The 12,695-nt window shown below is 50.1% G+C and overlaps 1 protein-coding gene across 3 annotated transcripts in view; it reads right to left on the bottom strand.

Annotated features, from left to right (window-relative positions):
• Positions 1-12,695, bottom strand: part of PTBP1 (polypyrimidine tract binding protein 1) — a 76,568-nt gene that overhangs the window by 39,694 nt on the left and 24,179 nt on the right. For 2 of the 3 annotated variants that reach the window (XM_048496980.1, XM_048496979.1), the window contains exons 3-4: positions 8,979-9,054; positions 6,928-7,100 (exon numbers count right to left, since the gene is read on the bottom strand). In XM_048496980.1, the coding sequence (XP_048352937.1) occupies positions 6,928-7,100; positions 8,979-9,054 (249 nt within the window). The remainder of the gene's footprint in view (positions 1-6,927; positions 7,101-8,978; positions 9,055-12,695) is intronic. The other variant, XM_048496981.1, reaches the window with a different exon arrangement.

Below are 12,695 nucleotides of genomic sequence, written 5' to 3'. Positions count from 1 at the left end.
CAGGGACACCTGCTTGAATAACGCTGCATTCGCCGAAGCACTCCGAGTGGAGTGCGCTATGATCCCGGTAGGTACTGGGAGATTGTTGGCCTTATGGGCCTCAATTATGCAAGCCCTGATGTTAGAGCTAATGGCTGCCGAGGACATGGGCTCTCCTACTCTGGAAGGAGCTATGTTAATGAAGAGAGACTCCGTTTTTCTGATCTCCTCGGTTCGGATAATGAAGGCCTTAAGCAACCTCCGGACATCTAGATGGTGCCACAGACGATCCCTAGGATGTGAAGGGTTAGGACAGAAGTTCGGCAGGATTACCTCCTGCTTTAGATGGAACCCGGTGGCTACCTTGGGTCTAAAGGTGGGGTCAAGCTTCAGCACCACCCTATCAGGAAAGAGCTGACATAAGTTGGCATTGACTGACATAGCCCGCATCTCTGAGACCTGCCTGGCCAAGGTGATGGCTGCTAAGAATAGTAATTTCATCCAGAGCCACCTAAGATATATGGACTGCACTGGCTCAAATGGGGACTTTGTCAGTGCATCCAGTACGGCATGGAGCCACCAGGATGGAAAGCGATGGGCTACCGGGCCCTGTGACTGCTGCACCCCTTTAATAAACTGCAGAATATCTGGGTGCCTAGTCAACGGGACCCCCTGTACCTCAGGGACAACTGTAACTAAGGCCGCCAGCAGGCGGCGAAGGGTAGCACTACGCAGCCCAGAGGTGAACCCATCCTGCAGAAACTCCAGGATGGACGGCAAGGAAGGCGACTCGGGGTCCAGGTGTTTCCTCCTGCACCACCTAACAAAGGCTTTCCAGGAGGAATTGTAAATCCCTATAGTGGATTGCCTCCTAGCTGCCAGTATGGTATCTACCACCCTCCTAGAGTACCCCTTCTTTCTCAGGGCCCTCCGCTCAAGTGCCACACAGTCAACCTGAGCCAACCGGGATCGGGGTGTAGGAGTGGACCCCATGGACGTAGGTAAGGGGGGGTTTCCTCGGGTTTGAACCCCCCACATTCATGTCCGAAGCTCCGCCCACCTGTTTGTGGGTTTTTAAAACATGTTAGTGCTTTTTTGGTTTTTAGCCCGCAGGGGGCGCATTGTTTGGGCTAGCACAGGGGTGGGCAACTATGGCCCTCCAGATGTTCGTGGACTACAATTCCCATCAGCCCCTGCCAGCATGGCCAATTGGCTATTCTGGCAGGGGCTGATGGGAATTGTAGTCCACGGACATCTGGAGGGCCATAGTTGCCCACCCCTGGGCTAGCAGCACCAAACTTTCAGGGATTGTTTGGGGGACTCTCCCGATGATACTACCCGGGTATGGTGACGTTTGGTTCGGGGGTCCAAAGTTATGGACTCCCAAAAGGGGTGCCCCCATCCTCCATTGTTTCCAATGGGAGCTAATAGAAGATGGGGGGCTACACCTTTGAGGGTCCATAACTTTGGACCCCCTGGACCAAACTTCACCAAACCTGGGATGTTTTATCAGGAGAGTCTCCTATTGATACCACCCAGGTTTTGTGAAGTTTGGTCCAGGGAGTCCAAAGCTATGGACTCTCAAAGGGGGTGCCCCCATCCCCCATTGTTTCCAATGGGAGCTAATAGGAGATGGGGCTACACCTTTAAGGGTCCATAACTTTGGACCCCCTGAACCAAACTTCACCAAACCTGGGTGGTGTCATTAGGAGAGATTCCTAAAGATACCCTGAAAGTTTGGTGCTTCTAGCTTAACCATTGCACCCCTGACAGCAGGCACCCCCAAATTTCCCCAGATTCTCCTTTTAAATCCACCCCCTTCGGCATGGATTTAAAGGGAGAATCTGAGGTCCTCAGTTTAGAAGAAGAAGAAGAGTTTGGATTTATATCCCCCCTTCCTCTCCTGTAGGAGACTCAAAGGAGCTTACAGTCTCCTTGCCCTTCCTCCCTCACAACAAACACCCTGTGAGGTGGGTGGGGCTGAGAGAGCTCCGAAAAACTGTGACTAGCCCAAGGTCACCCAGCTGGCGTGTGTGGGAGTGCACAGGCTAATCTGAATTCCCCAGATAAGCCTCCACAGCTCAAGTGGCAGAGCAGGGAATCAAACCCAGTTCCTCCAGATTAGAATGCACCTGCTCTTAACCACTACGCCACATTGAAAGTGATGCTGTTTCAGGGTGGGGGATAATCCACCCCAAAACAGCATCACTTCAATGTTGTTTAACTAGGGATCCCAGATTCTCCCTTTAAAGCGGATTGAAAAGGAGAATTTGGGCTCTCTAGTTTAAACACTATTGGAAGTGATGCTGTTTGGGGGTGGATTCCAGCATCACAGCGGCTGCCCGGGGGTGGGGTGGGGGGCGCAAAACTCAGATTTTGCACCAGGCTCAATTTTCCCTCTATGCCTCTGCCCAGAGGGGAGGGGCAGGGGAGGGGAGTTTGCCATCCCCGACCTCGGAGAGCTGACTTGGGGGCGTGGCCATGCCCTCGGGGCGGGTGGGGGTGTGGCCCCACCCCCGAACCCCCCCATAAAAAATCTATACCTACGTCCCTGGTGGACACTGTGAGAGGAGGTAGGCAGAAGGGAGGACTGATAGAAAGTTCATGTAGAACCGAATACCTGTCAGGAGGCCTAAAAGAGAGGGATTGCTTTTGCTGCATTTCATTGTTTCACTGTTGGGAGGGGGTTAAAGGGTTACTGCTGTCTTAACTGTATTTTCTAGCTGCTCTGGGAAGTCTACACATCGCAGGTGTCTTCAAGGTCACTGCCTGCGCTTCCCCCTTGCTATCTCCGTGCATTCTCTGTGGAGCCCTCGTTCCCAAGGAGGGGGGTGAGGTGGCCGAAGTGTTATATGAGTTGTGTGTGTTGGAATTTGCCATTCTCAGCTTTGCTTCGCAGACTCATCTAAAATAAAGCTTCTGCTCTACAGCACGAGTTTGTCTTTTATTGGGGGTTCTGACAATACCAGGATCTTCTGGGCCAATCTGGAGCCACTAGGATCATGACCCCTCCTTCCGTCTGTAGCTGCCGAAGCAGTCTCTGTAATAGAGGCAAAGGCAGAAAGGCATACAGAAGGCCCTCTGGCCACAGAGCAACCAGAGCATCCCTTCCCTTGCCTGTGGGTGGTGAAACCTCGAGTAGAAGACTGGAAGCTGGTTGTTCAGGGAGAATGCGAATAGGTCGACCACTGGTATCCCGAATCTGTCCACTATCTTCCGGAAAATCTGCGGTTTTAGCTTCACTCTGCATTGGAGACCTTGGACCTGCTGAGCCAGTTGGTTTCCATGTTCATGCACCCCCGGATGTGTTCTGCTCTCAGAGACGCTAGGTTGGCCTCAACCTAGGTGAGTATTTTGAAGGCCTCCTGTGGAGGTTGGTTGACCTCAGTCCCCCCTGATGGTTGATATAGCACATGGCCGACACATTGTCGGTGTGAACAACCACGTGCCTCTGGAGGATGTGAGTTCTGAAAGCCTTGAGGGCCAGCATGATCACCCTGACCTCCAGAATGTTGATCGGAAGACCTGAATGTGATTGAGTCCAAGTGCCCTGGACAAAGCGTCGACGCAGGGTAGCTCCCCAGCCTCCTGCCTGGCGTCCAAAAAGGGATGTACCTGGTGTTGAGGCACAAAGACTTTCCCTTTGACAAGGTTGCTCGGAATTGTCCACCATCTCAAGCTGAGTCGTACCGACGGGGTCAAGGACATGGAGAGGCCTGGCGTGGACCCTGCTCCACTGGATCAGATCTATGGTTGACAGCAGAAGTCCCAGAAGGTTTGCCAGCTGGAGAAGCATGGAAGTTCTGGCTGCCAGAAACATGAAGCAAATTTGTCGAATCTTCTGAGCCTTGTGATCTGGCATGAAGAGGGTGCAGATTGCAGAATCGATAAGCGCTCCCAGGTGTTTCATCCTCTATGTTGGCTTGGTGGAACTCTTCTGTAGGTTGACAATAAACCTGTGTTCCGACAGCACCTGCTGGACTAAGTTCACGTCTCTGGCAGACTGCACCTCCGACCTTGACCTGATCAGCAGGTCATCGAGATAGGGGTGGATGTGAATCCCCTGGCTGCGTAGGGAAGCAATCGGTGCCACTAGCACCTTTATGAAAACCCTGGGGGCCGTTGCCAGCCCAAACGGAAGAGCTACATACTGGAAATGCTGGTCGCCCAAGATAAGCGGAGGAAGCGATGGTGCGCTGGATTTATGGGGATATGGAGGTACGCCTCCGCTAAATCCAGAGAAGTGAGGAAGTTGCCTTGTTGGATCGCCGCCACAATGGACCGGAGAGTCTCGATTTGAAAGCGAAACTGACGAAGAAACCGATTCACATGTCGCAGGTTGAGGATTGCCCGGACATCCCCATTCTTTTTGGGAACCACAAAGAAGTGTAAGTAGACTCCCATCCTGACTTCCTCTGGGGGGGGGGGGGACCGGTACTATGGCCCTGATGGATAGGAGGTGATTCATTTTATTTATTTATTTATTTTCGATCTTGGCTTGATCGATCTTGGCCCTCCTGTCTGGGTTGGCACTGATGGGGGAGGGGAAGTACCTGTCTCCTGGAAAGAAACGGAATTCCAGAGAGTAGCCATAAGAGACTACCTCCTGGATCCAGCAATCGGAGTGGGGCTCTGTCCAAAGATGAGAGAAGAACCGAAGCCGCCCTCCGATAGGAACGTCCATGGCATCATGCCTTACTGGAGTTGGTAGTGGACTCAGAATGACTGGACTTGCTGAATCGCTGCTACTGCCCCCGAAAGGACTGGCGTTTTCTGAAGTTTCCAGGGGTCTGCCACTCCGGCTTCCTAGACTCTCGGTTGGCCCGAAAGGAGGAGTGAAAGGACTTAAAGGCAGACCTAGGGGTGAACCTGGGTTTGTCAGACCTAACAAATCGTGGGAGGACCTTTCCCTTCTCCTTGGTGGTGACTAAGATCTTTTCTAGTTCTGACCCGAAAAGGATCCCACCCTCAAAGTCATAACCGGCAACCACCATCTTTGAGTGGGAATCCGCCTGCCATGGCTTTAACCAAATCAAGCGTTGCGCCACTTGGGACGCTGCCATAATACGGGAAGTGGTCAGGAAGGCATCTAGGGTGGAATCGGCAAGGAAGGAGACTGCCATGAAAACCCTTTCTACCCCTTCCCTGATTCTCGGGCGGGATAATGGCCATCAGGTGTTTCAGCCACTCAATGGTGGCTCTGGCCACTGTGGCAGATGGGGCCAGGATCCTAGCAGCCAGCCCCCTCGTGCACCTTGCAGAGACTATGAGCGGCCTTCCTATCCAGTGAATCCTTCAGGGATCCCTCCCCGTCCCTGTAAACTAGACCCCCCGAATGAAGGGCAGACACTGGCCCATCCACCAAGGGAGTTTTTACCAATCTGTTTAAATGCTCAGGCGCTAGGTACAATTTCCTAAAAACTGGAGGAAAACTCCTGTTGGCTGAAGAGCTTGCCACTGCTTTCTAAACTTTCGTTCAAAGGACTGGGGTAAGGGAAAAAACTTTGGGGACTCCTCTTCCAGTGGAAAAATGGCAGCGCTACCCCTAGGGCACCCCTTAATGAGCTTGGGAGCCCCATTACCAGAAGGGTCAATTGCCTCCTCAGAGTCCCGGAGTTCCAAGGCTGCGATAGTTTTGGCCAGCAGAAGGGAAACCTGTTCAACCTTAAAAAGCCTTTGGCTTTGTTCAGTGGTCTCAAGGGGAACTTCTTCTGGATCGGAAAAATGATCAGAGACATCCAGCTCCCCCTCACTAAGATTGCTACTCTCAGATTGGTCTGAGGAGTCTTGCCAGTCTCTGCCTCCTCTCCTTTGTCTGGGAGAATGAGACCTGGAGATGGCTCTGCGGGCGAGGAGGGGGGATGGAAGCTTGCAAACACCTATCAACTTCCTTGCCAATGGAGGCGTGCAGAAGCGCCACCAACTGCTGAGATGAGCAATTGATCCAATCTAAAGAGCTGGCTCCCGCCAAAACATTCTCCCCCTCCCTCCAGTTTGTCTGACCTGGAGGGAAGAGCTCACTCCTGTTGGCTCAGCACTGGCCTGAGGCGCCAAAGAGGGGCCTGGCTGCAACGCCTGGGACTCTGCCGCAGCTGAGAGGCATCCGCGAAGCTCCTGCTGGAAGTGATCTCTGCGCCGGCTGCGACCGCGCGCGTGCTCCTCCAACTGATGCTCCGTGCTTGGGCCGGCCAAGCGTGCACACCGCGCCACTCACCTGTCTGGCGAGGAGGAAGGGGTCCGCGGGCGGATCCTCCGGCCACCACGGGTCTTCCCAGAGCGCCCATCCTTGTTAGCCGAGTGGCTCTGCAGGAGGGAACGAAAACGACGAGAGGCAGCCCTCGTGTTCTCAGCCGCGGAGCGGCAGAATGTCTCCCTCTGGGGAGAAAATGGCGCCCGAGCAGCAGATGCCATGGCGGGAAACCTAAAAGTACAAGTAACTCACACCCAGCACCATGTACCAGACACACTAAGGTCGGGGAAGATGTGAGAACAACAGAACAGTGATACAAATCGACGGACAAATAAGCACAGTCACTCAAACACATAAACACACAACTACTGCTGACGAGCCTGCCGAAGAAGCTGCACTCCCTGTCGAGGCAGAAAAGATACTGAGGCTTAAAATGGCCGCAACCTGACTACAGGAAGTGACCAAAGCATGTTTCCTGCCTCTCTGACTGAAGAATACCCAGCAAGGCAGTCTCCAAAATCCAGTAGAATTTCAGTTCTTGGTTAAGAAGGCCAAGAACTGGAGCAGAGGATGGCCCAGAACAGAAGTCACAAGGCCTGCTTAAAAGATAAGGAAGGAAAAAGGCTAGCACTTAATGTAATTGGTATTATGTTATTTAGGTTTTATTTCTAAACAGCTTTCAATCAGACTAGCTGATTTAAAGGGTGTCTGAAAAGGCCTGATGTTCAACAGGGCAACCTAAAGAACGAGCAAAGTACCTGGTTCTTTCCTTTCAGCATCAGTAGGTTTGTGACCTTGCCAAAGGGCAAACCCAAGGAAATGACTTCCGCTTCAGTTACATCACTGGGCAGTTTGCGGATGTGGATGACTCGCGATGGGACTCCTGAGCTCCGATTATCCCCTTTGAATTTTTTGCTGTCATTTCCATTGGCTGAAAAGAGATTGGATGGCCATGGGTTAAACTTCTACCACAGCCCCATCCCACTTGGCACTCCCCAACCGCATATGAGCATACACCCAAGTTCACACTCGGTCGCACAGTGTTGCTTCCCAGGTCCTGGTTTATTCTTCCATCTTTACAAACACAAGAACAGCAGCCAAGCTTTGAGGCAGCGCTTCCTCCTCCCAGCTGATATCCAGGCGCCCCCGGTAGACTCACTGGCATTCAAACCAAAGTCAATACTGCCAACTGCTCCAACAAAGTCTATTTATGAACTCTGAACACCACGGAGGCCCGGAACAGCCAAACCCCGCCCTTCTGTACCCACACAAGCACCAACCAGAAGGGGGAGGGGGAAGACAAGTACCTCCACCCACCCACCCACCCCCAATTTAAATGCAGATTTCAGACTTCTCTTATTAAATTTCCTGCTTTGCCCAGCTTGCAACTTTGCTGAAGTAATGCAACCTGGGCAGCCAATTTAGGAGGACCACACCCAGCCTGAACTCAGGCCAGCAAATTACACAACCACCACAATCAAAGTCAAGAGACTTCGGCGCACTTCCACATTTCCCCATTATTTTACCCACAGAAAAGACTTTCATCAAGAACAACTGGGGTTGGTAGGGGTGTGTGTGCGTAGGTGTGTGTTCTTTTCAGAAATATGGCACATGCTATATTTCCAGAGACGCTGTGACCTGGAATGTAAAGGCCAATTTGAATTTCAACCTCCTGCAATGCAATCAGTACTTTCATAAGTCTTGACAGATGCCAGAGTTGTTTGTGGCCAAGAACTCTGGAATTAGTTTTAGGACCAGTCCATATGAAAGCAAAACAGGGAACAAGACTGAAACGGCACCCCTTTTGTGCAGTGGCTTCTTCCCCGAGCTACAGGAGACTCAGTGAGCAGCTATCTGCGTGTCTTTTAGACAGTGGGAACAAGCCATGTAGTGTGAGCCATGCCGCAGAGCAGCAGAGACCATAACCATAGGGGATGCAATGTCCAGCTGGTTGGTAATTTCTTGTGCCGTCCACACACGGGGTTTTCAAGACAAGAAATGTTTGGGGGTGGTTTGCCATTGCCTCCCTTCACATCACAACTCTGGTGTTCCCTGGACGTTGCCAATCCAAATACTTAGCAGAGTTGTCCCTGCTTAGCTTCTGAGATCTGGCTTTCCTGGGAAATTCGAGGTCAGGGCAGGTAAGCAGTAGAGATTGCCAAGTAGCACCCTGCTCTAGGCTGCTACTGCACCAATGGCTAACCACACACTTTCCCACCTTGTATCCCCTTCAGCAAGCTCCACGATTTGCAGCTCACATAGACAGACAAAGCTACAGCAATAAAGGACAGGCAATTTCTCCAAAATCGCTTGTGGCTTATCCTAGGCTGCCAAACTCTTCACTACTTCTGGGAAGCACTTGGGTTGCGGCAGTGTTCTGCTAAAGGCACCACTGGATACCAGGAATGCACACCTGCCATTCAAGGGTACCAATTGCTAGGAAGATGCTCCAAGCCAGATAGCCAAACAATCCATTTTCAAAAGCTGTTTATTCACTCAGCAAATCCCACAAGCCTATTCAGTCTCAGGAGTGCTCCCTTCAGTGGTCCAACTGGGAGACATGCTTGCAGCCGCTTGTCCTTTACCCCGGCCTGCTTGTCTAAGCTGTGCTGTATGCTTGGTTAGCATGAGCAGTTAGAAGTCGAGGCAAAGGTGGGAGCTCTGCTCACCAACCCACTCCCAACAAGACAAGGCAGCAGCAAGCGCCTCCTCTTGCCAAGTCAACTGGAACAAGCACGCAAATAGGTCTTGGGGGTATGAGCTCATCTTCAGTGTAAAATGCTCAACTCTTTGGGGCTGGCAAGTTTACCTGCAGAAGCAGAGTTGCTGCTCATGATAAAGGGTCCGTTAGTGACACAAGTAGAGAAAAGCTCGTCAGATCCCCGCTGGAAGAGAAACAGAAAAGGGAAAAAAGGTAAGTTGACAGCATGTTGCTACATTCTACTCAGATACTGTGAGAACGAAAGGACAATCCAGAACTGAAGTGGCAGAGGAAACAAGCAGAAGGGGAGGGAAAGCAGGAAGAGTGTATGCATTTTGTTCACTACCACTCCTCCATTTGCCTGCATGAAATAGCTCAGAATTACAATCAAAGGTGCAGAGCCCCCCAACAGTGCCCACAACCAAGGGTAGACTTCCCCCCTTAGAAGAAAGAGGGACTGCATTGAAACCTTCCATGGACACTAGGCATGAGAAAGGAAGAATGCTGGGAGGCACTGGCCCAAATTTTATGCAGCTGCTCCATACACTAATTCTTCTGAAGCCGCTGCCATTTGGGGACCAAATGGCTAATAAGTCAATTTCAGAAGCATTGTCAGAACCTCTTTCTGAGCAGGCCAACATCTTCTGTCCATCCCAAACACGTTATATCCCATCTGGCATTTTTAAGTTTCTCAAAACCCAAAGGGAACCTCCCTTCACAAATTCCTCTTTTTAGCAGACACCTAAGATTTTGAGCGAAAGCTCAAAGCAGCATGAGAATGCGCCAAAGGTGTACATCATAAATAGGTACACTAGTCTGACAGCCAAGGTTGGCCACAGTGAACAAATCCCCGGCAGCAAACCATAGCCTGCTTTTGAATCAAGCATAGAACGACCTGAAGGAGTTTGGCTTCCTGCAAGTTTACCAACGTCATGCACAGTGGTCTGTCACTACCTGTTTACTGCACCTATAGCTATAAGAAGACAGCAAGCAGCAGATCTGGCAATAGTCCACAAGTCTCCTTTCAAGGACTATTTTCAAAGACAGCTCAATCCCTTCCTCACTTCCACACAGAGAAACAGCCACCATTTCCTTCTTGCCAAGGAATTCAAAGAAAAGCAACAACGTGGCCCCAATGTGTTTTAGGACAGGAAAAGTGCTATGGCCGAGGTTAACAGGGCGCTGCTGTCATTTGGAAAGAAAGACACAGATCTGCAGCTGATTTTGAGTTTTCACTGGGCTGCCATTGAACATTTCTGCTAATGAAGGACTAATATTTTACAGAGATGCCAGTGTGGTGTAGTGGTTAAGAGCAGGTGCACTCTAATCTGGAGAACGAGGTTTGATTCCCTGCTCTGCCACTTGAACTGTGGAGGCTTATCTGGGGAACCAGATTAGTTTGTGCACTCCAAGACATGCCAGCTGGGTGACCTTGGGCTAGTCACAGTTCTTTGGAACTCTTTAAGCCCCTCCCACCTCACAAGGTGTTTGTTGTGAGGGGGGGAATGGAAAGGAGATTGTAAATCCCTCTGAGTCTCCTTACAGGAGAGAAAGGGAGGATATAAATTCAAACTCCTCCTCTTCACCAACCAACATTTCTTTTACCTGCCCCCATTTTAGTTCTATTAATTTTATTTCACCTTTCTCCCCAATGAGGATCAAAATTAGCACCCATCATTCTCCTCTCCTCCATTTTATCCTCATAACAACCCTGTGAGGTAGACTAAGTTGAGAGGGTGACCTGCACAAGGTTACCCAGCAAGCTTTCATAAGAGTGGGGGGATTTCAACCCAGCTGTTCCACAACCTAGTGTGACTGTTTTAACTATCACACAACACTGACTCCTAGCTTTCCTACCTTCCCTCTCTCTGTGGGAAGTCTGGCCACATGGAATAGGCCATGAAGTGGCAAGTGCTCATGTGAACTGTTTGCAGTGGCACACTTGCCAGTCTCCAGGGTGAAGTCCGAGGCAGGTCATGTACAGAGGTCAGCTGAAATGCCACAGGTAATTCGTGGGCATCAATTTGTCTCCACCACTGTGTCTGGGTAAGCAGAGCAAACTGTATGGGAGCAATTTGCCCAGCAATTTCTGCTGAATACGGCCCCACTGAGTCTTCTCTTCAGGGTAGGAAGAATGGCAAGAGGATGGATTGGGAAGCCAAAATAGCTTGGAAGAGCATGGCCCCTCCCCCTGCCTTTACTAATAGAAGTAAAAGCTTGAAGTCTGGCAATAATGATGTGGTTGCCAAGCAACGTTAATAATGGCCACCAAGATCTCATAGGGCACCAATTTCTTGAAGGTACAGACTATGCTTCTATTTTTAAACACCCCTCTTTAATTTGATATATTTGTTTGTTTTTAGAGATTTTTCTGGGGCCTTTTTCAAGTTTGTAGAAAGAGATGTCCTCTGTGTTCATGGTTCCAACCTCTGGATTTAAACATTCCCAGACAGGATCGCATTGAGAGCTACAGTATATTGATAATTCTTATATATAATGGGGATCCATACAGTATATTTTCCAGGCTATGTTTTACTGGCATTTACTGACATCCAGGCTATGTTTTACTGACTGCATGAATCATTTTAGCAACAGTTAATAAACTATAATGCCTTTGATAATACATTTGGTTGGATCTAATGCAAGATCACAGATCTTACTGCCCCATCTCCTTTGCAACTCCAGAAAAGTTTGTTCCTGGGGTGGTGAACTCATGCCCCTCAGAGGGCTGCAGAGAGGAGGCTGAAGGGGACGGTAGGCAGGGCTTTGCCAGCAAACAGTGAGTTCATCCCTTCAACTCCACCCATCTCTCCATTTTAGCCTCTTTATTTTATTTTATGTTTCCATTCATATCCTGCCCTCCCCAACGGGGCTCCCCAAGAGCGGCAAACAACAAACCGTAAAAACAAGTTTCAATCATAAAACCAATAAAACAGTAAAACAACCACAGATGGCGCTACCTGGTCCTGCAAATTTTCCTGGGGGGAAGCAACAAATTGCTGAAGCCAACTCACACATCAAGAGTTCAGTGTTTTCAATGGTATACTTAGCTACATTTCCAAGCAGCTATCCAATCATTTGTCCAAATGAACTGCTTATTTAGTATGATATCTGTTTTCCAATTTCAACCCTTATTCTTCCCTACCTTGCAAATGGCAAAAATTAAGTTGTGTGTAAGGTTAGCACAGGGTACAACAGTTTATCACTGTTTTCTAAATTCTATACTTGTGCTTTTATTGTTTTATTCTTGCTAAAACTACAATAGGGTTTGGTATGAAAGTAAGTTATGTTCCCAAAAAAGGGAGGGGAAGTTACCCAGGCCTTCAAGATTTCTGGAAATTTTACATCTCTACTCAAGCTGCAGTACGACCAAATTCTCATACCACAATTCAAAGGGGGACGGGAGATAGAAAGGCAGCCAGGGATGCCACGGCAAAGAGGTATTTGGCGGCACAGACACCAGGGGAGGGGGGAGGAAGAGAAACTCCTTCCTCCCCGGGGAAGCCCACAGGTGAACATGACTCACACCACTCTTTTTTGCAGCATAAGTCTGTGCTGCTCAAGGAGGGCATTCCCAGCTGAAAGTCTGCCCCCAGGAACATCCCCTTCTTGTCAGCACAGGAGCAACAGCATTGAAGAACACTTCCTGGTTCCTGCGCCACAGCATCCTGTCACCAAGGTAAATCCTTCTGCGCCAGTGTCGATGCCACTTTGCATGGTGCCGGTGGCGCAATCCTCCTGGCACTTCCAATGCAGCTTCAGCCCCACCCCCAACTGCAGCTTTATACCTACTAGCCTTCAAAGTTGTCCTTCAGCACATCCGTA

Source organism: Sphaerodactylus townsendi, linkage group LG05, assembly GCF_021028975.2.
Source record: "Sphaerodactylus townsendi isolate TG3544 linkage group LG05, MPM_Stown_v2.3, whole genome shotgun sequence".
NCBI classification, from domain to species: Eukaryota; Metazoa; Chordata; class Lepidosauria; order Squamata; family Sphaerodactylidae; genus Sphaerodactylus; species Sphaerodactylus townsendi.
The sequence above is the reverse complement of the archived record's forward strand: the minus strand, read 5'-3'. Positions and strand labels throughout refer to the sequence as shown.